The following is a 22,764-nucleotide window of genomic DNA, read 5'->3' as shown; positions in this document are numbered from 1 at the left end:
AAAAATATGCATTGATAAAAATTATTAAAAAATTACATGAATAACAAATTTTAAAAATTTATATTTATGTTACTCAAAAACACATAAATTTATATTATGCAAAATTATATTTTTTAACTCCTTTAGACTTTTTTTTTAAAAAAAACTTAAATTTATGTATTAAAATTTAGTACTCTTTTCATTATAATTTGTCTGTATTCTTTTTTTATTTAATTTAGTTTTTTTTATGGAATTAATAATTAAAATTATAAAAAATAATTAAAATTTATACAAAGTCAAATAAAAACAATGACAAAAAAAATTCTATAAAAATTATGCATCAATAAAAATAATTTAAAAAAATCATATGAACAACGAATACTAAAAATTTTATAAAAACTTAAATTTATGTTACTCAAAATAACATGAATTTATATTATTTAAAATTATATTTTTTAACATCTTTTAATATTTTTTTTTAAAAAAATTAAATTTATATATTAAAATTTAGTATTCTTTTTATTATAATTTCTTAGTATTCATTTTTTTAATTTAATTTAATCTTATTAAAAAAATTAATAATTAAAATTATAAAAATTATATTTTTATTTTTTAAGTTAAAATTTAAATAGATATAATTTAAATTAAAATATTATAAATAAAAGTATCCTATTATACATAAATCGTGACAGGCTTGAGAGGATTTGCTTTAACACGTTAATCGTGCCAAACCTTTGTGTTTGAGCTCAAAATCACTTGAATCTTTGTAGGGTGGAACAATTTATGCGTTACCTATAATCTTGTGTACCCGCAACGATTTACTCCTTATTCTCCTAGGTCATTCATGCATAAATCGTTTATGGGTGGCATGGTTAACATATTATATAATCCTCATGCCCCTGGAACAATTTATATAATAGTAGAAAGAGGATATTTACGTTTCAAAATTTAATGTAGGAGAATCCAATAATTTTGGTATTAGTTTATTTTATTTAAGTAAAAAATTCTTATAAAATACTATGGATAAATAAAATAATAATAAAAAAGCACAATGAATAAAAGAATTATTTGAGTTCTAAAAATCAAAATTTAATCGAACAAGTGAAAATTAATAGTACAAAAATTTAGCCGAAGTTTAATAGAATTAAATCACATATAATAAAATAATATTTTATATTTTATTATTTTTAATCAATTTTTTTTTGGTGACTATTATTTTTAATCAATTAACTACTAAAAATGAATCGATTCGATAAATTTGTTCATTTTTTTTAGTTATAATCAATTTGTTAATAATTATATCAAATTAAGTAATAATTTTTAATTAATAACTTTAAATGACAATTTCGAATGAGTTTTAACCTTACCTTTACATCAAAAAATTTAGATTTTCTAAATTTTAAATGATTTCTCTTTCATATTTATTTTTGGTCCTACCTATAAAATAAATGATAAGAGATCACATTTTATTCTCTAAAATAAAATTCAAACTTTAGAAAATCCAAATCCTAGCTGAGAAATTGAGAAGATTGGGGGCCGATGCTTATCTGGTATAAACGATGTCCCAAAAGTAATATCCAATTAGATAGCTCTTTTATTTGCTGTCTCATCAAGGCCATGATACAATAGAGAGAGTCATGGTGTGTCTAATTCACCTGAAAGTAATACTCGACATCTCTAAAAGATAAATAAATTAAAAGCACAAAAAAATGACAAGCAAATTAAAAGCAAATGTATAATAAAAAAAAATGTATTATACATAAAATAACATGAAATAAAACACACATGTAGAAAGAAATAAGAATATGCATGAAATAAGCAAGATAAAAAATTATAACAATAAATAACAAATGTAACGATCTTTTTAAGTAAATAAAATAAATTATTTACATTTTAAAAAGAATTAAAATTTTCTTATTTATTTCGTTTAAAAATTCTAAAAAAAAGCTTTCAAACCAATAAATTAAAAATAAAGGCCATTATTTAAAAAAAAAATCAACATATTCTTTGCCCAAAGTCGCAAGCGTATAACAATTGATTTAATTTCATTTAAACAAAACGTCAACTTCAAACAACAAATTAGTCATTATGCCTAACTTTATGGTTAAATCTAATTTCATTCAATACAAATAAATATTCGCGACTAATCCCAAGCATAATCTATACTAAATATAAATGTTTCTAATTAATCATAATAAGGTAAATTTTGATTATGTAAAATATTTTATACATGTATTTGATCATAAATATTCTTTTAAAAAACTAATTTTACTATTAATATAAAAAATAGTTATATTTTTTATATATTGTATAATTAAATATATGTATAAAATACATTAAAATTAATTTTATTTTTCTATGTTTTTACTTAAATTAAAAATGAGATTCGAACTTAAAATCTTTAGATGGAAAGACTACCATTTAAGTTATACCTACAAAATTATTTTTTTTTTATTACTTATGTCAACGTCAAGAAAATAATGAATTTATTTTATTAAAGATTCCAGCGTTGGATTGGATGGAAGTTGGTTTAAAAAACATATATGATTGGGTTAATAAATCGATATTAGGTTCGTCAACTTCCGCAATGATTTTAAAAGCAGGCAAAGGGGTTGATGGGGACAGGAGGCACAGATTCTGTTTTGGAAATATAAAAATGAGCACTTGACGTACCCTGGCCTCAAGTTCCATGAGCCCTTAGAGCTGAAATTAAGAAAAGAATGGCAAACTCTTCAAACAAGAGAGTCCTTCTCACTTCCAACGGCGACGTCGTTTCGAGCGGCATTGCTTTTCACTTAGCCAAACAAGGATGCAGGTTGCTCTTGCTGGGGAACGAGCCCATCCTTCGAACCCTCGCTAACCAAATCAACGCTTCCCTTTCCTTAGGGGATTCTCATCCCAAGGTTGATGTGGTTGGATTGGACTTGGAGGATGATAGAGAATCGCTTTTTCTTGATGCTGTTGATAAGGCATGCCATATTTTGGGAACCTTGGACGCTTTTGTAAACTCTTACACTTATGAAGGTACGCAAACTCTTCAATTCTCTTTTCAATAATGTAATTTAATCACAGAAAGTAGCGAATTGCGTTCGGAAACATGGCTTGGTTTGATTTGATTTGATTTGATTTTACTGTAAGGTGCATGATGAGGTGTTACATTAGTGGATAAACTGAAATTGGATTCTAATGATTTGAGAACAGGGAAGATGCAAGATCCTCTAGAATTATCTGAGAGCGAGTTTAAGAGAATAGCAAAGGTGAATTTCATGGCTGCTTGGTTTCTGTTGAAGGCTGTTGGTCAACGGATGCGGGCCTCGAAGACAGGGGGCTCTATTGTGTTCTTGACATCGATAAATGGCTCTGAAAGAGGGCTTTACCCCGGTGCTGCTGCGGGTGCTGCCACCATGGCTGGAGTACAGCAATTAGTAAGGGTAAGAAAATTATCTATGGCACCTTTTTGTTCTGATACTAAACATAACTATCTTAGTGGTTGTATATTGCGGTCTGCATTGATGATTTAGCCGTGAAATTGCAGTTTATGTGGCCTTCATTTTTGCAATTGTGGTTAAATACATGGCTGGAAATGGTTTATGTGCAAATTGGCTTGTTTGGTGCATTTAAATTTAGTATAAGAAATGGAACTCTGGAGTATGGGAAGTTTTCCATGACTTTCTGATTCCAATATTCCATTTTCATGTTATTGCTTTACATAGCTGATAAACAATGGGAAAAAAACCAGATTGAATCGGTTGAATTAGATTCAAGACACAAGATAACCAGATTGTTTGTTCTATTTTTCTTACCCCATCCAATGGGAAAAAACCTAGGTTGTTTTAGGGTCAAGTATGAAGTTTCTAGGTTGAGAGTTTGATACTGCTAACTTCTGTTGACTTCAGTGGAAGATAAGCTTTTTGCCTATCTTCTTGTGGAGAAAACTTGTTTTGTCTTTGCGGCTGATTCCACAATACACATGAATATTATATCTATTGTATAATCTCTTTCTGCTTAGTTAGTCAACTTCTGTACTTCTACCCCTGGTTTTGATCGAAGTATTTGCATTTTAGCTGTCCTTGTTTTATTTCAACGAAGTAAATGAATTGCTCAGGAGATAAGAGGAAAATGGATCATATGCATCTGTGGCAAGTTAGAAAATGACTAATTAAAATGGGAATTTTGAGAAGGATGATGAATTTAAAGGGAAAATGGAGGAGCATGAAATCCCCCTCGTTGAAGGGGCAAACTACATCAAACACTTCTTTTTCTTTAGGCCACTAGGAGTAAACTTTCGGGTATCAGTTGGCCAGGAGCTAACGACTAATCCTTAGCCCCTATCTGAGTTCACCTTTCAGTAGGGAGAGGGTTGACCGGGAAACCTGCTACATACACGCCACCCCTAAGGAAAATCTTCTTCCTTGTTAAAGGGGCAAATTACATCAAATACTTATTTTTAACCACTTTAGTGTGTTTCCATTTTTTTCATTTTCCTCATTAAAATTTTTGTTTATCTATCAAAAGCTTTATTTCTCCTTTTAATCCGTTTGAATTGTTGTGAACTACTTTTACTCTGAACTTACCTAGAAATGATACCCTAGTTGGTGAGTGGATTGGAAAATTATTGGTTGTTGAGATCAATTGAAGACTGAAAGCATGTGATTGAAAATGGAAAAGCAAGCAGGATAGTGGCAAGAAAAGGTCAATTTCGATTTGACTGAGGTCATGATATTCACAAAAGATTTTCTTTATTTATTTTAAAAGAGAGTGATTGTGTGAATACAATTAGTTCTCAAGAAACAAAAAAGAGGAAGATTATTGTTTGACTTGACCGGTTGATTTCATTCAATCTAGGAATGCTTTTAGCTAACTAACAAATTTCAGTTAGTTGAATAACAAAGTGGACCTTCCCTGCTGTTTCTTTGTAATTGCTATGAGTTTTCCATGCTGGACTATAACTAGATGTAAGCGTACTTCTAGAACACATACTAGTTGTATTCTGTGCTTGATTTGTTTAACTGTTTAAGCCTTTAAGGATGTTTTATAGTGCTTTTTCCACTTATATCGTTATTATTAATTATGGTAGCTTCAAAATTAAAGTAGTCTAAATACTTTAAATACTTTACAAGTTAAATGATTTCTTAATGAATGTGATTTTGTGAAAAGTGATCTATAATTGTAGATGGAGAGACCGAGAGAGTAACCGCCAGATTATTTTTCATATTAAACCATGCTCTGTGTATTTGTTCCAATATATACTTTTTTCTGGATCATAATTGAAGAGAACATTTAGTTTCATATCATCTAATGAACAACATCATTATCATTTTAAGTTGAACTTTTGTGTCAAATATTTCCTTTAGGCTTCAGCTATGGAGATAGGCAAGTACAATATCAGAGTTAATGGCATTGTGCGCGGCTTGCACTTGCAAGATGAATTCCCATTATCAGTTGGTAGGGAAAGGGCGGAGAAGTTTGTGAAGGAGGCAGCGCCACTTGAGAGATGGCTCGATGCTAAGAACGATCTCGCCTCAACAGTGATATACCTGATCAGTGATGGTTCCCGCTACATGACAGGAACAACCATATATGTGGATGGGGCACAGTCAATAACCAGACCTCGAATGCGTTCCTTTATGTGATTCTTTTCCCCTATGCATGTTATGGTTATGTTTGGATTCTGTCTCAAAAACAAAAATACATGATAGTAAACACACAACTCATTTGGTTCCAAAGATAGAGCAGGGAGAAAGTTTTCTGCCCTAGAAACAAAATAAAAAATAAAAAAATTCTTCTATTTTCTGTGTTTTCGAAAAATGAGAAAAAAAATATTCATCTATCTATTTGTGTTTTTTTTGTCTGTTTTTGTTTTAGAGACAAAATCTAAACACGAGCTGCAAGAGATGTTAGTCATGCATGGATTTTCTCCTTTTTTTTCTTTGCTTTTTTCTTTTTGTTTTATTTTATTTTATATTATTTTAAAAAACAATATCTAGATGGACATGGTGCACATCATTATTTGGATGCATACGTTTATTTGGTTTTGTTGCATTTTACCTTGGTATAAAACTTCAATTTCTTAACTCCTAAAAAATACCTTGGTATAAAACTTCAATTTCTTAACTCCTAAAAAATACCTTCGAATTCCTCCTTTTAAAGATTTAGTGGCATATGACCAAAAATAAAATAGAAAAATTCAGTAGCAGACATGATTGTTAAACTACAATTATGTGGTTTTCCCAATAAGAAAAAAAAACGACAATTATGTCGTAAATTCATTACTTTAGTCAATAAATAGGATAGAGCAATTATTGAGAGTTCTAATTCATCTTCTAATTATCTTTTTAATGCTTAAATGAATAAAAATTCAAATATATATTTTATTTTTTTAAAAGTATCAGCTATGAAACCCAGGATCACAATTTCACAAACATGTCAAATAATTCCGAAATGTAGTAAAACAAATGTACTACACTCAATGAAATGACATCTCTGAAAAATTGAACAGCCTTAAATTAATATGAATACAACGGAATTTTTATCAGTACATAACCTATAGATAACTGGCACACTACAAGATTAACAGAAGTGTCCTTGCATTATGCAACAATATAACACAGCTAAAAGATCTAAAGTATATTAAAAACAATAAAATTCTTCCTTTCTATTTTTAATACCACTATGTCAGTATTTAGAATGTTGAAGACATCTTTCATGATACAAAGAACTTCATAACTTGCAATTGAAATGCGCACTCTCACAAAAAAAAAAAGATGCAAGCAATACATAAATACATTGTGCCCACCTAGTTCTCTTGAAACTGAAAGCCACAACCGATACATGTGTAGAAAGTGGTTTGCCCTTCATCTGCTGATCTCATCTGAAGATTACCAGAATTTCACATAAATAAACTAGGAATACAAATATATAATATAGCCTTCAAAATTAAACAGGCAAATCTTTCGTTATACAGCATAACTGATAATTTACCTGTCTGGTATAGAAGGTAGCTTCACCATGACCACATTTATCACATTTCTTGTTGACCTGTCAATAGAATAGATCATTAATACAAAGCAAATACCTGCTTGATGATGATGACCTTAAGACTTATTGCAGGATGCATTACCTTAGACAATTGCACCTTCTGTTCATCGATTATATTGATTCCAAGTTCTCTTCTTATATCCTGTCAAAGACCAATACCAGATAAGAAACACGTGCCAAAAAGTTCACACTTATTCAAACTCCTACAATGGTGATCTTTCATCAACTCCCACCCAGGAAGAAACAAAAAGAAAAAGCTATACAACCCTTCATTTACTAGCATATGCTTAAAAGATAAGCATCAGCATATCTTGGATTTATGGTTCATATCTGTCAAGTGATGGTTTATTGATTTGAGCATATACTATTCAAACTAGGCCTCTACTCATCCAATTATGAGAGCTGCTATAAGCCCAGTCGATGAACATGGTAATATAATGTGTCATATTTTAGACAAGAAATAATCCATTTGAAAAATCTGTGAACAGATGAGACCAGCTGCTAATTTAAAGCGTACCTCAGCAGAAATTTTGTAACTTATTTCCTTTCCGCGAATATCTGAAGATAAAGACATTCAATTAGGATGCATAAATAGTCAACAGATGTAAAATAATATTTGCATATTGGTATATCTATATACAAGAATACGAAAGGAAAGTGATATAGCCATACAGATATAAGATCCCTTGTGATAAGAAAAAGGGATAAACAAAAAGACATTAGTTGAAATTGAATAAAAAAGATAAATTGAAATTGAAATAAAAAATAAAAGAGATAGGTTGAAATTGAATACAAAGAGAATCACTCTACTTTCTACCAAATTTCTTTGACACAACAAAAAAGAGACTCCTCGACCTAATTTGTTCACATCATAGTTTGGGAATTGAATCGAAGAGACTCTTCAACCTTCTATCCAATTTTCCGTGCAACAAGAGAGGGACTCACTTAACCTCACTTGTCCACATCATGGTTTCATCACGAAACCAAAAAGAAGAGTGCTTTGGCACCTATAATCAGTCAATATTACGACTACAATAGGTCAATAGTTTATGAGATATTCATAACCTCTTATTAGGTTAAAACAAAGAAAACCCTAAACCCACAAACACAAAGCCCAATCTAGTAACTAAATAAACAAAATTAAAATATATCAAATTAAATTGAACATTCTAAAAATATAAACTAATAACTTCTAAAATAATATTTGAACCCTTCATATCACGAACATTTGAAGCACATATCACATTGGCTTCAACATACACCACTCAACTATAAATTTTAAATATGCAGAGCACACTAGCACTACAGAAAAGTGACTTTCATATTTTGTGTTTTGATGGCCTTAGACATGATACAGAACAAAACAGAAATACTATACTCTTTAGTCTTTACTATCTTATGATAAACCTTGTTAATATAAAAGATTTCAAAATAGGAAAAAGGGTACATAGAAAACTTTTGTAATGGCGACCATTTTACTGCAAGCCAACAAGCACATGCAATTTGACAGGCTGATTGCAATAAGCGAATCACTAACCTAAATCTCTTACACAGAATATGACAAACAACCATAGAGATAGCCACAAATAAAATAAGAGCTAAGCAAACAAGAAACACATTGCACAGAACACTGGCTCAGAAACATAGAATTCTGTTATGCCTAAATATTAAGTGTAAATGATCTCACTACAAACAAGAGACACAATAGATGATAGGACTAATGGTATTTTATGCACCCAATTCCACCTAGTAGAAAAGCCGTGTGGCACTGCGTCAACTCACATCTCATTTACCATTGGACAAAGTGTGGTTCTATGAAGTGTGAACCTACTAACGACTCTAGAAAGAAACATAAATTTTTACTTCTAGTAGCAAAAAATCAGAGTCAATGCCCAATGCACAATCGTCTAGCATTAACACAGGGTCCAAGGAAAGGCCACATCCAAAGGTGTAATGTAAGCGGCTTAGCCTGGCCTAACCTGATAATTTAGTTTGGTAAAGCTTTTACTTTTCAAAAATAGCTTATAAAAACTAGCTTTTAAAAGTTAGTTTTTTAAAAATTGTATTTTGTAACATCGGTATTTGGTCATTTAAATTAAAAATAACTTTTAATAAGCATAAGCAACAAATGTGTTTAGTAAAATAGCTTTTAAAACTTAAAAATACTATATTAAATATTAATATAAGAATTAAATTTGAATATTAATTAATATACGATGTTATATTAGACTTTTTAATTTTAATAAGCACAAGGCAACTTTGAAAAGCTTCCCTTACACTTTTAAAAGCTGCAAACATAAGCACATAAACCTTTTTATTTACCAAACGTATAACCAAGTGCTCATGCTTTTGAAAAGCACAAGGATCTCTCCGAGAAGCTTTACCAAACCAAGCCTACATCAGTGGCTTCCCACTGCTTGAACAGGTGACCTTGATAATTATCAGAGCCAATATGCAGTGTATCAAAATTACCACAGTTTACGGTTAAAAATGTAAGCATACTTGATTCTAAATTTCTAGTGGACACTCTGGAACAAAGCAATTGCAACTAATATGAAAATTAGGTATGCGAGATTAATTTAGAGAGAGAGAGAGAGAAAGGGGTTGCTTACGTTTGAGGTTTCGCTTAGCCTTGCACAAAGGGCACTGAGCGTATTTATCCGAAGCCCTGAGAGGGATAGTGAGCATGGTGCCACACAATTGGCAGAACAAGAAATCGCGTCCCCGAGAATATGAACCCATCCAATCACTGAAGGAATCGCGATATATCGTATTGGACGAGATAATGGAGTATACCGGCGAGAGAGCAGTAGAAGGGCGGCGCCGAGAGAGAGAAAGAGAGGGCAGGTCGTGTGGGGGAGGTGTGTTACCGCCAGGCGCCGATGGGGTTTTCTCTGTGAGGGAAAAGGGTTTATTTAGGGTTTTAACTTTTAATTATTTGAATAATTCTTTACAAAAGTGTTATACAGGAAGAACACATTTGTTGAACTTAATAAACAATTTTTACAAGGTTTAGGAAGTTAACATATGCTAATTCAATCATTTTTTTTTAATTTCTAATTTTAAAATTCAAAAAATTAGGATACCGAGAGATTTTTTTTTTAACAAATCTATTTTTCAATTAGTGGACTCTAGTTAGTTTTTTTTTTTTTTGTGACTGAACATAACACAAAGAAAAATGACCTAAAAAAAAGAGTAGCACTCCTCTCTAATAATAATATCTAAATTGTTAGGGGCAGTAACCACTCTAGGTACATCTGCTCGTTTAAAGTAGGAGTCTTAGCCATTAAATCAACCGCTCTGTTTGTTGTGCGTTGAATGAACACTAAAGTAGTTGTCCAATTACGTTGAAGCATCTCTTTGATTTTGTCAAGCAGATCAGAGTCATTCCTAATCATGCTGGTTGTGCCACGCGAAACAAGAAGAAACGCATCAAGATTATCAGTTTTGCATATGACATCTTTGCACTGGCAATCCCAAGCCATAACAAGCCCTCTCCAAATAACATGAAGCTCACAACAAAGAATACTAGAAAGAGGTATACTGGCAAAACAACCTTTCATCCAAATTCTCATGCTGTCTCTAATAATACATCCAAAGCCAGCTAATTGCTCATTTTCAAAAACGCTTGCATCGCAATTCACTTTACAGACATTCATTGGAGGTGGTTCCAGTTATATTGCAAAGAAGAAGGAATAATATGTTTTTGGTTGGTAACAACCTTAGAAAAATCTCGAACAGGATGTTTAACTAAGTGAATAATTTTCTCCTTACTTCATGGATCATCTTGATGGAAGATGTCATTGTTCCTATCCCTCAACATCCACCAAAAGGCCGCTGCAAAGAGAAACTCATTTTTGTTGAGGTTAGAATGAATCCAAGACACAAAATCCAAACTAGAGTCCTCAGCGGTCATTTCTAAATTTAAGCTAATCCAAATCTGACGAGCTTTTTGGCAAGTCCTAAAACAGTGGTTAATATCCTCTAGAGTAAGATAACATCTCTGATAAAAATCAGAAGTAGCAAGACCTCTTTGAAACCGGTAACTGGCTGTGGGAACTCCGTTGTTGAGACAAAGCCAGACACTTTATCTTCTCCGGTATTCTCAAGCGCCAAAACCAAAGCCAATTTTCATTATCATTCCAGTCAAATTTCTTCTTCAATAGCCATTCATACCCGCTTTTAGTCGAGTAGGTGAGAGTATTTGAGTTTGTCCAAAACCAACCTGTTTTATCTCCTGCCTGCTTGATAGGATCAAAGAGCATCAAATCAAGTTTAACTTCTTCCGGAATCATTATACAAAGAATATCTCACCGCCAATGTCCATGGTTCCAAACATCTTCTAGTTTCAAAGTGAAAATCAGAAATGTGCACAAAAGGAACCAAAGGAAATTCTTTATTAAAATTTTTTATAATATTCGGGTATAAAATTTTCATCGACTCCGTTAGGTAGACAATAGAAAATTGAACAACGTGAACAATGGGCTAAAATTTTAGCCCAATAAAATTTAAAAAAATACTCCACTCAAATTATTCAATCAAAAAATCTCATACAATAATTCAAAAATTTTAACCATTCATTATACCCTAATTTACCAAAACCCCAACTTTTCTCTCAAACTCTTTACTATTGCCGCCGTCGCTTGGTCTCCAACCAACACCCAACTTTTCACCCAAACTCTTTTCATTGTCTTTGCTAAAACTCAATTTGCTGAAATAGTAAAAATAATTAGAACAGATAATGGCCCTAAGTTTTTAATGCTCAATTTTTATAACTCTAATGACATTGTACATCAAAGAACCTGTGTTGAAACACCACAGTAAAATGGTGTTGTTGAACGCAAACATCAACACATTCTTGCTGTGGCTAGGATTATTATGTTTCATGCACACTTGCCTAAAACCTTTTGGAATTATGGTGTTGGACATGCTATTTACTTAATAAATTAATTATCAACTCCTTTTCTAAATAATCACTCACCCTACCCGATTTTGTATCAAATTTTGCGAGATATTTTTATTCTTAAAATTTCTGGATATTTAGCTTATACTACAAGCCTAACGAGATATAGGACCAAATTGGATCTAAGAGTAAGAAGATGCTTGCATCTTAAATTTATGGAGGGAATAAAGGGCTATTTACTTTTTGATTTACAAACTCGAGAATTTTTCTTTTTTCGAGATGTAAAATTCTATGAAAATTGTTTTTCTTACTGTTATGCAGATGATTCAAATACTAAGAACATTTTAATTTCCACAAATTTGACTCCTTCCAATACTTCTAATGCCTCTGATCATTTTGATTACAGGTTTTTAGAAGGAACTAAAATTCATTTTTTAGACAATAATAATAATAGTTCCTCTCACGCACAAAATCAAAATGATAATGCATTATATGATTCAAATGAAAGTGAAGATATTTTATCTTACCCAAAAATTCATGACCATTTGGAATATGAACCTTCATCTTCAATTAAATCTGTATTTGAATTTACATCACATTTAGAAATTGAAATTAGAGAAATTACTTTCACTGAGAATTCTGACTTGCACGAAACTGTTGATATATGGAGATCTTTCAGCAAACAAACCATCAACATTGCACAATCAAAATCACAACAGTACACTCAAAGATATCCTATCTCCAATATTTTGTCATATACCAGATTTTCTCCCATGCATTTTGCATTCTCCCTAATTATACAAAATCTAGAGCCAAAATGTTATGAAGATGCAGTCACACAAAAGTTTTGACAAGATGCTATTAAAGCTGAAGTTCATGCTTTGGAAGAAACTAAAATATGGAGGCTAACTTCCTTGCCAGCTGGTAAAAGACCAATTGAATGTAAATGGATATTTTGTATGAAATATCGTTTAGATATCTTAATGGAAAGACACAAAGTTCGTTTTGTTGAAAAAGGTACACACAAGTGACAGGTGTGGACTACAAAGACACTTCCAGTCCTGTGATAAAATTGAGAACTTTAAGAGTAGTCTTAGCTATTGCAGCTGTAAAAGGATGGTACCTGAAACAAATTGACATCAATACAACCTTTTTACATGGTGAACTTAATGAGGAAGTATACATAAAAGTCCCTCCTAGTTTGGATGCAAAAGCTGGATCAGTTTGCAAGCTTGAAAAATCTCTTTATGGATTAAAGCAAACTAGTAGGCAATGAAATTGTAAATTGAAATCTGTTCTTCTTGAGCTCAATTACACTCAATACAAGTCACATTATAGTTTGTTCACTAAGACTACTGTACTTAGATTCACAACTATCCTAGTATATATAGATGACTTAGTGCTAGTAGGAGATGATTTAAATTAAATTGAAAACGTCAAAAGTGTCATTCATGACATATTCAAGATCAAGGATATAGGAGATTTGAAATATTTCCTTGGTTTAAAGGTAGCAAGATCTAAAAATGGAATTGTTTTATACCAACGCAAGCATACCTTGGACTTACTTAAAGAAACAAGGTTTGAAAACTGCAAACCAATTACCACACCCATTGATTATGGAGTTAAGCTGGGGAAAGCCACAAGAGAGTTGCTCACTAACTCCACTCCATATCGAATGATCATAAGAAAGCTCTGGTATCTTTTCAACACCAGGCCTAGCATAAGTTATGCTATTGGAAAGTTGAGCCAATTTCTAGATTGTGCTAATAATGAATATCTAAAAGCTGCTCACAGGATGCTACGTTACATCAAAGGATCTCATGCCACTGAATTATTTTTTTTCTGTAGAGTCCAATTTAGAACTCACAGGCTTTTCTGATTCGGATTGGACAGAATGCCCAAACTCACTCAGATCAACTCAGATCAGTATCTGCATATTGCTTCTTCTTAGATCCTTCCTTAGTCACTTGAAAAAGCAAGAAGCAAGTGACGATTGCAGCCTCTTCATCGGAAGCTGAATATAGAGCTCTAGCACTAGCAACTCGAGAAGCACAATGGCTTAGTTTTGTTCTTACAGATTTTGGTGTTCCAATTCACAAACTTGTCAATTTATACTGTGACAGCAACTCAGCCATTTATATTACCACAAATCCAGTGTTTCATGAGCGCACGAAACACATTAAAATTTATTGCCATATAGTGAGTGACAAGTTACAAGAACATCTAATTCATCTTCTTCCTATCTCCACTTCTAATCAAACAATAGACATACTCACTAAACCTCTTGCTCCTAGACCCTTCACTATAGCTTACTCTAACCTTGAATTATTGGATCTCTTCACTTTCAATATGCCAAGTTTACGAGAGGGTGTTATTTAATATTATTCTTGCTATCATTTTATTTATCTACTAGTTTGTTAGCATGTTTAGTAAAAATTATTACAATAAGCAACAATTGACTGCGCCAGAGGTGTATTATTAGTCAGTATAGATTTGTAAATTATAAATCTGTTAGAGTAGTGCAGATATAAATAGCAGTAATTAAATTTATATTTTCTTAAGACTTTTCATTCAATACAAGTTCATTGCTCAAGTTCTTCTTAATTTTTCTGTTCATGAATGTTTATCTCCATGTCCACATACAATTTTATCACGTGAAGTTACCATATTCTCTAAGATTATATTATTATATTTTCTGAATAATTCTTGGTCCAAAAGTTAATGCATTGTTGCAACTTTCAGGGATGCTAAACTACTCTTCTAACTATAATAAATATATTTCTCCATCTACCTTGTACAATAATTATTTTTTAATATAGAATCGAAACAGCGGAGTAGATCTAAAGTGTGATTTGGGAATTTGTAAGTTTAAAACTAGTTTATTTGTATAACTCTTTTATATAATAAGCATGTTAAAGTTAATTTATGTTTATGTACTTTCTGTTGAAAGTTGTTATTTTTTTTTTTCCTCTAAATATGCTTTGCTAAAAGTTCTTTTAACATAATCTATTTTGTTTAGGTTGTTTAAAAAACGTACATTATGATAATAGGATTTAAGTGATAGCAAGCTAAGTTGGCATACACAGGAATTCAACCGGTTAAATAACTTTTTTATTATTCAATATTTAATATTTTGGGTTAATTTTGTAACATGATAATAATTCTAGAATAATCATATTCTACATATACCATATGCTTCAAAACAAGTTAGTTATGCTTATAACTTGTTTTTCTAGTTCAAAATGAAAAACTTTTAGTTACTCTTAAATGTTACCCAAACAAAACTAAACTTTATACAACAGCTATTTAGTGAAGTTTCAAAATACGAATTAAATATTTAACTTGAATTTGGCATCAACCAAGTTTGTCAAGTTTTGTTTCAATTTTTAACGTTTTTTTTTTTTTTTGTAGAAAAAAAAACTTGAAAAAATTAGAAAGGGTAATTTCCTCAAGATATTATTCAAAGATTCGGTCTCTGACTACTCTGTTAGCTATAGTTACTAGTTAGAGACACTTGACCTGAAACAGTGTACACCACAAATCATTGTGTGGACAAAAATTAATGTTCCTCAAAAGTGCGATTCCACGCGTTTTTAATTCAACAAAAATTAATATATAAAGAAACTTATAATGGGCTAATCCAAGGAGATTCGAATATAAATAGGTTAAATTCATATATTGTTTTTTCTTATGCATTTATGGAAATTCATCAACCAGAATCCACATGCTATGATTAAAAAATTAAAATACATACACAAATAGATACATACACAAGTAAATTACAAAATTTAGAAATCTGGGCACAAATGATCAAGACTAGAAAATTAAATTAGTGAGGATATAAGATGTAATTTCTCAATTAATCAAAATTTATGTCAGCTATGAGTCAATGACATTGTTAGCATAAATATGAGTGCGGTGAGCTATAGACTAAGACTAGTTTGTATTTGTGGAATGTGAAGTAACATCATCATCCAAAAAATAAAAGGAACATCTTCAAGAATCACAAAATGACTGTCCCAATCATCATCATCATCATCATCATCTTCATATCAATTCCAACCATAAGCTTTCATGGCCCCTACCACGAGTTTGATAGCATGATTGGCAGACAAGGAGATTTTTAATTAGTTATTGCGGCCAATGATGAAGCCGAAAAGCATCCCCCCACCACCATTTCTATCTTGAGTAACAAACTCCAGCCACCAGCTCTTGAATCAATCTCTCTCCCCGTGATCCGATTCAAGAAAAAGAAGAGCATTTTCCAAAGGTCCCACTCACTCAATCAATGTGTTATGATGATGATGAAGATGATAGTTGATAATATCTCATAGGCCCTATTCCAAGTCCTAAAACATGACTTTGCATCTTTCTTGAGGGCCACCTTATTCTTGTGCAAGAAAAGGCAAATCAAGATTGAGTGTCAAGACAAGCAAAACATGTCCACTTGTGGATTTTTCTACCAGGATTATATGAGAACTTTGAATCACATTAATGCCGCCACATGTCACCAACCGATATGTGATCTGAATCACCTGAAATCCAAAACGGGGCCCCCTGAAATGGATTAGGTCTGACCTCAACCTGCACAGTTACTGATGCTGCTGTTACATCACTGTGTCTCCAAGAACTTCAGCAGCATGTAATTTGCCAAGGAAAATTTGCCCGAGCAAGGCGATGGAATCGTGATTATGTCATTCAATATAGGAAGAGTGGTTTCGACTTAAACTAGTACTGGCAACCCATAATTGTGGAACGATTTTATCCGGCCATCCCAGCCGGCTGTCAAAATAACCAGACCCCATGCATGACAATTGGATGTGCACTTGCAAGAAGATTTCAAGAACTTGTATGCGGATTTATGCATTGATGATATTTTAGCCTTGGGGCTTGAAATAGGAAGTTTCTCCTCAGGCCAAGTCGCAGATCCTTTGGGAAGAGACTCCGAGGAGATATCTCGACTTAGAGAAAATGAAGCGGCAGGGTTGAGACACATTGCTTGTGGTGACCCCTTGGCGAAGAAATCTAATTGGCGAGCACTTTCAAAACCACACCAAGGTACTGCGACCGATGCATTCGAAAAGAATCGCTCGCAGGACTTAATCTTCTTCGCTTTTGTGGAGCTAGACTCGTTGTCAGAAACATTCCACAGATATACATTAGAGTCTTCGCATGCCGACAAAATATGCTTCCCATCCGAAGTAACAGATGCAGACATTTGTCCCGCTGCACTAAGGCCTAAAAGCAAAATATAAAATTTCCTTAGTACACAAACAATAAACAGAATGACAACTTAAAAATGAAGATGATCTTTCAATAATTAAGGTATGCTGTTGAAATCTATGAAAGTTCTTAAGAAATGTAGGAACGTACCTTCGTATTTACTAACCACATTAAGCCCATCAAGGATTCTGACTTTTGAATCAGCACAAGTAACCATAACTTTGTTAGAATCTTGTGGAAGAAACTGAAATTAATAACATAACAGTTAATACTATAGAAAAAGGAGTTTCAAGGGAGAAAAGACAAAGGACTCATTGGCAGAAAAATAAGAAGTAAACGGAAGTACCTGAAAACCAGTTATTCCTCTGCAAGGAAGTTTCTTTTTACCAAGCAAGCATAACTGGGAATCTAACTGTAAGTGATTCTCTGGTAAAAAAATAAAAATAAAAATAAGAGAAAAATAAGCAGGAACAAGAACCCAGCCCTTAAAATTGGCCAAATCCTTGAAGCGTATTTAGTACTATAGTATTATTTTAAGGCACAAAAAATAACATTATATCCTCTTCTCATAAGCCTCACATCCTGTCAATTAAAAAGTATATAGACCATAAAATATATAGAAAATTCATGAAATAAAATGACTGCGAGAATTTATCCATACATACAATATAGGTAGCCAATTAACTACAGATGACCTGATCTATTTCAATCCAAAGCATGTGATGGAGCACATGATCTAAGGAGTAAGGACCAATACTTCATGGATCTAAGATTAAGTTTTTGAATTAGCTTTATTTTAGGTTCAAAACAGCTTGATTAGGGGGGAAGGGAGCAGCCTGGTTCAAAGCATTTCTCGTTATGTAAGGTCCAAATAAGGGTCACACCCAAAATTACCTTTTTCAAAATAAGCACTAAGTAAGTTTATCCTACTAACAGTTCTAGTCATGAGGATTTGGAAAGTATACAACAAATAACAGTCCAAAGCGAAATGCAATCACAATGACCATCTATCAAGTCCACCCAGAAAATATAACTCACGAAACAAATATGAAAATCAGGCACCTAACTTGTGCAGCAATAGAGTAAGAAAACTATGCTCTTTTATTACTCTTGAGAATAACAATCACCAAGCATCAAACAATTTTGAAATGCAAATTCCACACACCCCATACAATTATCATGGATCAACCAAATGCAGCTAATTGACATTTAGAGGAAAGGAGAAAACACAGAATATATGGATATGATACCTGATAGAGTGTAAAACCGGCAATTGCCTGTCATGGACCCAATAATCCCTCCCTGTATAAAGAATATCAGTCACCTGATATTAACTACCATAAAATCCTGTATTCTATAGATTTAAACCAATTAAGAAATTGTACCTGACCATTCGGCCGATAACAAACTGCAGTCACAATTTCCCGGATATCAGTCCAATCAACAACATGACAATCAGGAACTTCCCAGATGCGAACTTTTCCATCGATAGATCCACTGATGAAATAATTATCATCCACAGGATTGAATTGTATGCATGTCACTACAAGGCATTTCCAGATAACACAATTATCCAAATGATGAAGAAAATTAGGTAGTTCCATCAGAAACTTGAACTGGAAAACAATAACAGAAAGGCGGCGAAGCATACCATAGTTACTATGTGGAAAAACTTTCAAGCAGAAGTCGTGTCCCACTTGCCATAGACGGACAGTTTTGTCAACTGAAGATGACAGCAGACACTGAATCAAAATTAAGACAAAGAACTGAATCAATTACTCAATTACCATGCATTTAATCAATACTAGAATGACAGAATATATGCTTAAATCACTAACTGTAATTATGACATCGACTCACATTATTGTTTGACCAAGAAAGATCCAGAATTTCACCTTCATGACCATGGAACTCATGCAATGGTTTCTCCAACAGCCTAAAGACCTTGGGAGGGAAAATAATGCAAGCCGAATCGGATGTTTTATTCAGGCCTTTCACTTTGCTCAATTTCTCCTTTTCCAGAAATAAGGGTGTTAATTCAGATAGATTATTCACTGTAAAGTAAATGCAGGATGGATCAACTTCTGGAATGTCAACTTCGTTACATGTCTCGTCCTCAACCACTTTCCACAATCTCACAATGCCATCTTCGCCGGCACTGGCAAGAAATCGGCCGTCAGGGCTGAATTTCATGGTCAAGATTGAGCCTCTATGTGCTTGAATATCTTGGCCCATGTAAAGAGCTGAAAGTTCCTTTGTTTGCTTCCGGCATTGCCGGACCTTAACCTTCTGAATCCTATTTGGCCCTGAGAACACACATCCGCCATCGTGTCTTCTGCTATCAGATTCCCCTTGCCTATCAACCATGCAACTCATTGAACCAAATCTTTTGAACCAACCCTTATTGTTCCTCTTGGACCTCTGCTTCAAGGCATCTATGTCCTTCTTCCCATGCTGGAAATTCGAAGAGACACAAAACAAGTACTCAGAATCTTCGCATTCCTCGGCTACAACTCGCTGATCCGAGCCTGCACTTCTTCCACCATCATTCCTTTCCCTGTATAGCCCCACCGGATCCAGATTCCACCTCACTCCACTCTCCAATCTCCCATCTCGGCAAGGCATAGTGTCCACCAAATTAAACTCCTCTGAAGAATCCATCCTTGACAAACAAGATACCGAAGGCCGATTCGAACAAACCTCCTCCTTGAAACAAGAACTTCTTGTTTCCATCATATCTATATCCCCTTCCATACCATCAACATCTACCGAATTCTCTAGGGTAACTTGATCCTTATTGAGTCCCATCCACTTCATAAAATTAATCCTGCGCTCATGAACACTAGGGGGACTCCGAATCCAAACTTGATACCCAAAGTCATTCAAGACCACATCCTTATTAGCTTCAGGGGTGTCAGTACCATCTGATATTGCATCAAAGAATGGACATTCTTCATCTTCACTGAAGCTATCCATTATTATTCGATTCTTGTTCAACCCATGAACTCACCCTTCTGGAAGAACTACCATATCAACAACTTGGAATGTAGTTAAATTAAATCCTTCTCTTCACCCAGATAATTAACTACACACATCAGGGAGAACAAAAAAAAGTAAAAAAATGCAAAGAAATCAACATCAGACAATAAGCATGTTTAATAAGAAAGTAATGGTAAAACAAGAAAGAAGAGACTCATTACAGATCCAAAACCACAGGCATTGAACCTAGTTTTATGAAGAACAAATAAAGCGTAGTGTCCAAAATTTCAATTATAAATCAATGGTGAGAAATTAAACAAGAGAAAAAAAAAATATATTTTTAATTTTTTATTCCAAAAAGAAAAATGAAAAGAGAATTTTAGAGAGAAGAGTGTTTGGAGTGGGAGGTAGGGGTTTTACAAAAAAGAAGTTTGTTGTTTGTTTTTGGAAGGAAAGGAAAGGAAAGGAAAGAAGGAAGTGCTTACAATGGGTTTTTGTTTGTTTATTTTTGTGTGAAGAAGAAGATTATTTCTTGAAATTGAGGAGGGCGTAGATCGAAGCAGAACATGAAGGAGAAGAACCGTCCATCAAACTTTTCAACAATTTTTTTTGTGTGAACTATAGTGTTTTATCTTAAAATTTGTGATTTTTTTTTTAATAATATATTTAACCTTTAATTTTATTTAATTTTATTTTTAATATTTTTATTAATTTTATTTTTATTAAAATTATTTTTAAATATTTTTAATTTTGTCTTTAATATTTTATATAAAATTAATATCTAAAAATAATTTTTACATAAATAAAAAACATAAAAAATAAAATTAAATATAACTAAACATTAGAATAATTTTAAAAAATATAGCAAATACTAGAGAAAAAAAATATACTAATTTTTTTCTTTTTTTTTTTTCTCTGTCTTTGAAGTTCTCTTTAATACACAAATAAGAGAAGAAACACAATTAAACATTTCTTTCCTTTAACGTAAAAAAAAAAATCCAAAATCATTATTAATTGTGGATTTAAGAATTTATCAAAAATAAAAATATATTAGAGTTCTGAAAAAAAAAATGTTTTAAGAGCATCAATTAAGAAAATAAAAATAAAAAGTTTTAATTCTTTGGTATATTTAATGTATAAAAAAAAACTACAACTTTGTATCTGCTTTATATTTTTACTTAAATTTTTTTAATTGCAATGTTATTAAAAAAATATCCTTAAGACCCTAGCAACATGTAATCTAGAATTAAGTTTTAAAATAGTTTCTCTCTCACACACTAAATAATATAATTTTAATTGTATTAATTATATTTTTGTAATAAAAATTTAATACATTAATTTTTAACAACGTGATGAATCTTTTAATAAAAAAAAAGATAAATAACATGATCTTATATATTTTTATTAATTTTAGAGACATAATTAACATAATTAAAATTTTAAAAATTATTTTAATATAGAGAACCAATATGAAAGACCACCTTAAAGGTTAAAACTAAACTCCTTCAATATGCAAGGAAGAATAAAGAAATGGGAAGTTTATGCAAGGAAGAATACGAATATACGATGAATTAGTATTAGTTTGCAAAATAGTTCACCGTTCAGTGGTCACTTTCTAAAATTTTAAAAAGTGTTTATTTAATAAATCAACATGCTATTATTTTTACAATTATCTTTTTATAGTTGAGGGAGGATAAAATGAATTTTCATTTATTTTTAATTTACTTAAAATATAAAAGTGGATACTTATTATTTATTTAGAATAAAAAAAGGAATATGTTAATCGATATTAACGTAAAATAATATTACATATTTAAATCTTTTTATGAATTAAAATTTAATTAAATTAAATAATAATCAATTTGATTAAATTTAATTAAAAAAACCTTAAATTTATAGTATTATTTATTGGCGTATGGCCCGAGAAAGGAGATTTGAAGTAGGCGAGTGTAATGGTACCAAAAACCAGAGGGGCACGTGTGGTATTTATAGTAGTAAGCAAACACTCTTGCTCTAAAAAACATCTTGATGGAATCAAATGAAAAGGAAGGGAGTAATTTCTTGAATGAGTAAATAAATAATTTATTTTTTTATCCATCTCTGTAATTTTATTAATTTTTAATTAAATATTTATATTTTAATTAATTTTTTATGTTATTTTTAATTTTATAATTAAATTTTTTATATTAAATATTAAAATTAATAATATATTTGTTTAAAAAAATTATAATTAAAGATCTAATTAAATTTTTAATTATAAATATTTTTAATTTATAAAAAAATATTTTATTAATTTTAATATTTATTATACTGATAACTAATTATAAAATTAAAGATAGTGTATATACCTAATTAAAAAAATATATATAAATTAAAGATCCAATTATTTTTTATTTGAATGGTAACTTTTTGTACTTTTTTAGATACTTTTTTGTAAATAAGATAATTAATTTTTAAAATAATTATTTGAGAATATAAAAAATTAATCACTTATTTGTCATTGTTGTATTCTTTTTAGTTTTATTTTTACTTTATCTATACACACATGTGAATCTAGTATTATTATATTACTTATGAAGTTTGATTATAAATATTAATCAATTTTGATTATAATTTTTTTTATAAATATGAATTTAGTTTCA

The 22,764-nt window shown here is 31.4% G+C and overlaps 3 protein-coding genes across 4 annotated transcripts; 1 reads left to right on the top strand and 2 right to left on the bottom strand.

The window, feature by feature from the left end:
- The first annotated feature begins 2,498 nt into the window (after positions 1–2,498).
- Positions 2,499–5,767, top strand: LOC112755373 (uncharacterized). The gene is made up of 3 exons (XM_025803422.3): positions 2,499–3,003; positions 3,181–3,410; positions 5,334–5,767. The coding sequence occupies exons 1-3, from the start codon at positions 2,700–2,702 to the stop codon at positions 5,610–5,612; spliced, it is 813 nt and encodes a 270-aa protein (XP_025659207.1). The 5' UTR covers positions 2,499–2,699; the 3' UTR covers positions 5,613–5,767.
- Positions 5,768–6,461: 694 nt separating this feature from the next.
- On the bottom strand, positions 6,462–10,202 carry LOC112755374 (uncharacterized). The gene is made up of 5 exons (XM_025803423.2): positions 9,630–10,202; positions 7,535–7,575; positions 7,100–7,159; positions 6,961–7,017; positions 6,462–6,850 (listed from the first exon to the last, which is right to left on the bottom strand). The coding sequence occupies exons 1-5, from the start codon at positions 9,757–9,759 to the stop codon at positions 6,776–6,778; spliced, it is 363 nt and encodes a 120-aa protein (XP_025659208.1). The 5' UTR covers positions 9,760–10,202; the 3' UTR covers positions 6,462–6,775.
- A 5,559-nt stretch (positions 10,203–15,761) lies between these two features.
- Positions 15,762–20,761, bottom strand: LOC112755372 (uncharacterized). Of its 2 annotated transcripts, none has more exons than XM_025803417.2 (8): positions 20,608–20,761; positions 19,004–20,228; positions 18,795–18,885; positions 18,529–18,686; positions 18,394–18,445; positions 17,490–17,569; positions 17,294–17,387; positions 15,762–17,158 (listed from the first exon to the last, which is right to left on the bottom strand). In XM_025803417.2, exons 2-8 carry the CDS (start codon positions 20,117–20,119, stop codon positions 16,644–16,646), a joined length of 2,106 nt encoding a protein of 701 aa, XP_025659202.1. In that variant the 5' UTR covers positions 20,120–20,228; positions 20,608–20,761; the 3' UTR covers positions 15,762–16,643. The 2 variants fall into 2 exon arrangements, with proteins under 2 accessions (XP_025659202.1, XP_025659205.1); XM_025803420.2 differs by having other exon boundaries at positions 18,795–18,866; positions 19,039–20,228; positions 20,608–20,757.
- Positions 20,762–22,764: the final 2,003 nt, after the last annotated feature.

Source organism: Arachis hypogaea, chromosome 16 (assembly GCF_003086295.3).
Source record: "Arachis hypogaea cultivar Tifrunner chromosome 16, arahy.Tifrunner.gnm2.J5K5, whole genome shotgun sequence".
Classification (NCBI taxonomy): domain Eukaryota; kingdom Viridiplantae; phylum Streptophyta; class Magnoliopsida; order Fabales; family Fabaceae; genus Arachis; species Arachis hypogaea.
The sequence above is the reverse complement of the archived record's forward strand: the minus strand, read 5'-3'. Positions and strand labels throughout refer to the sequence as shown.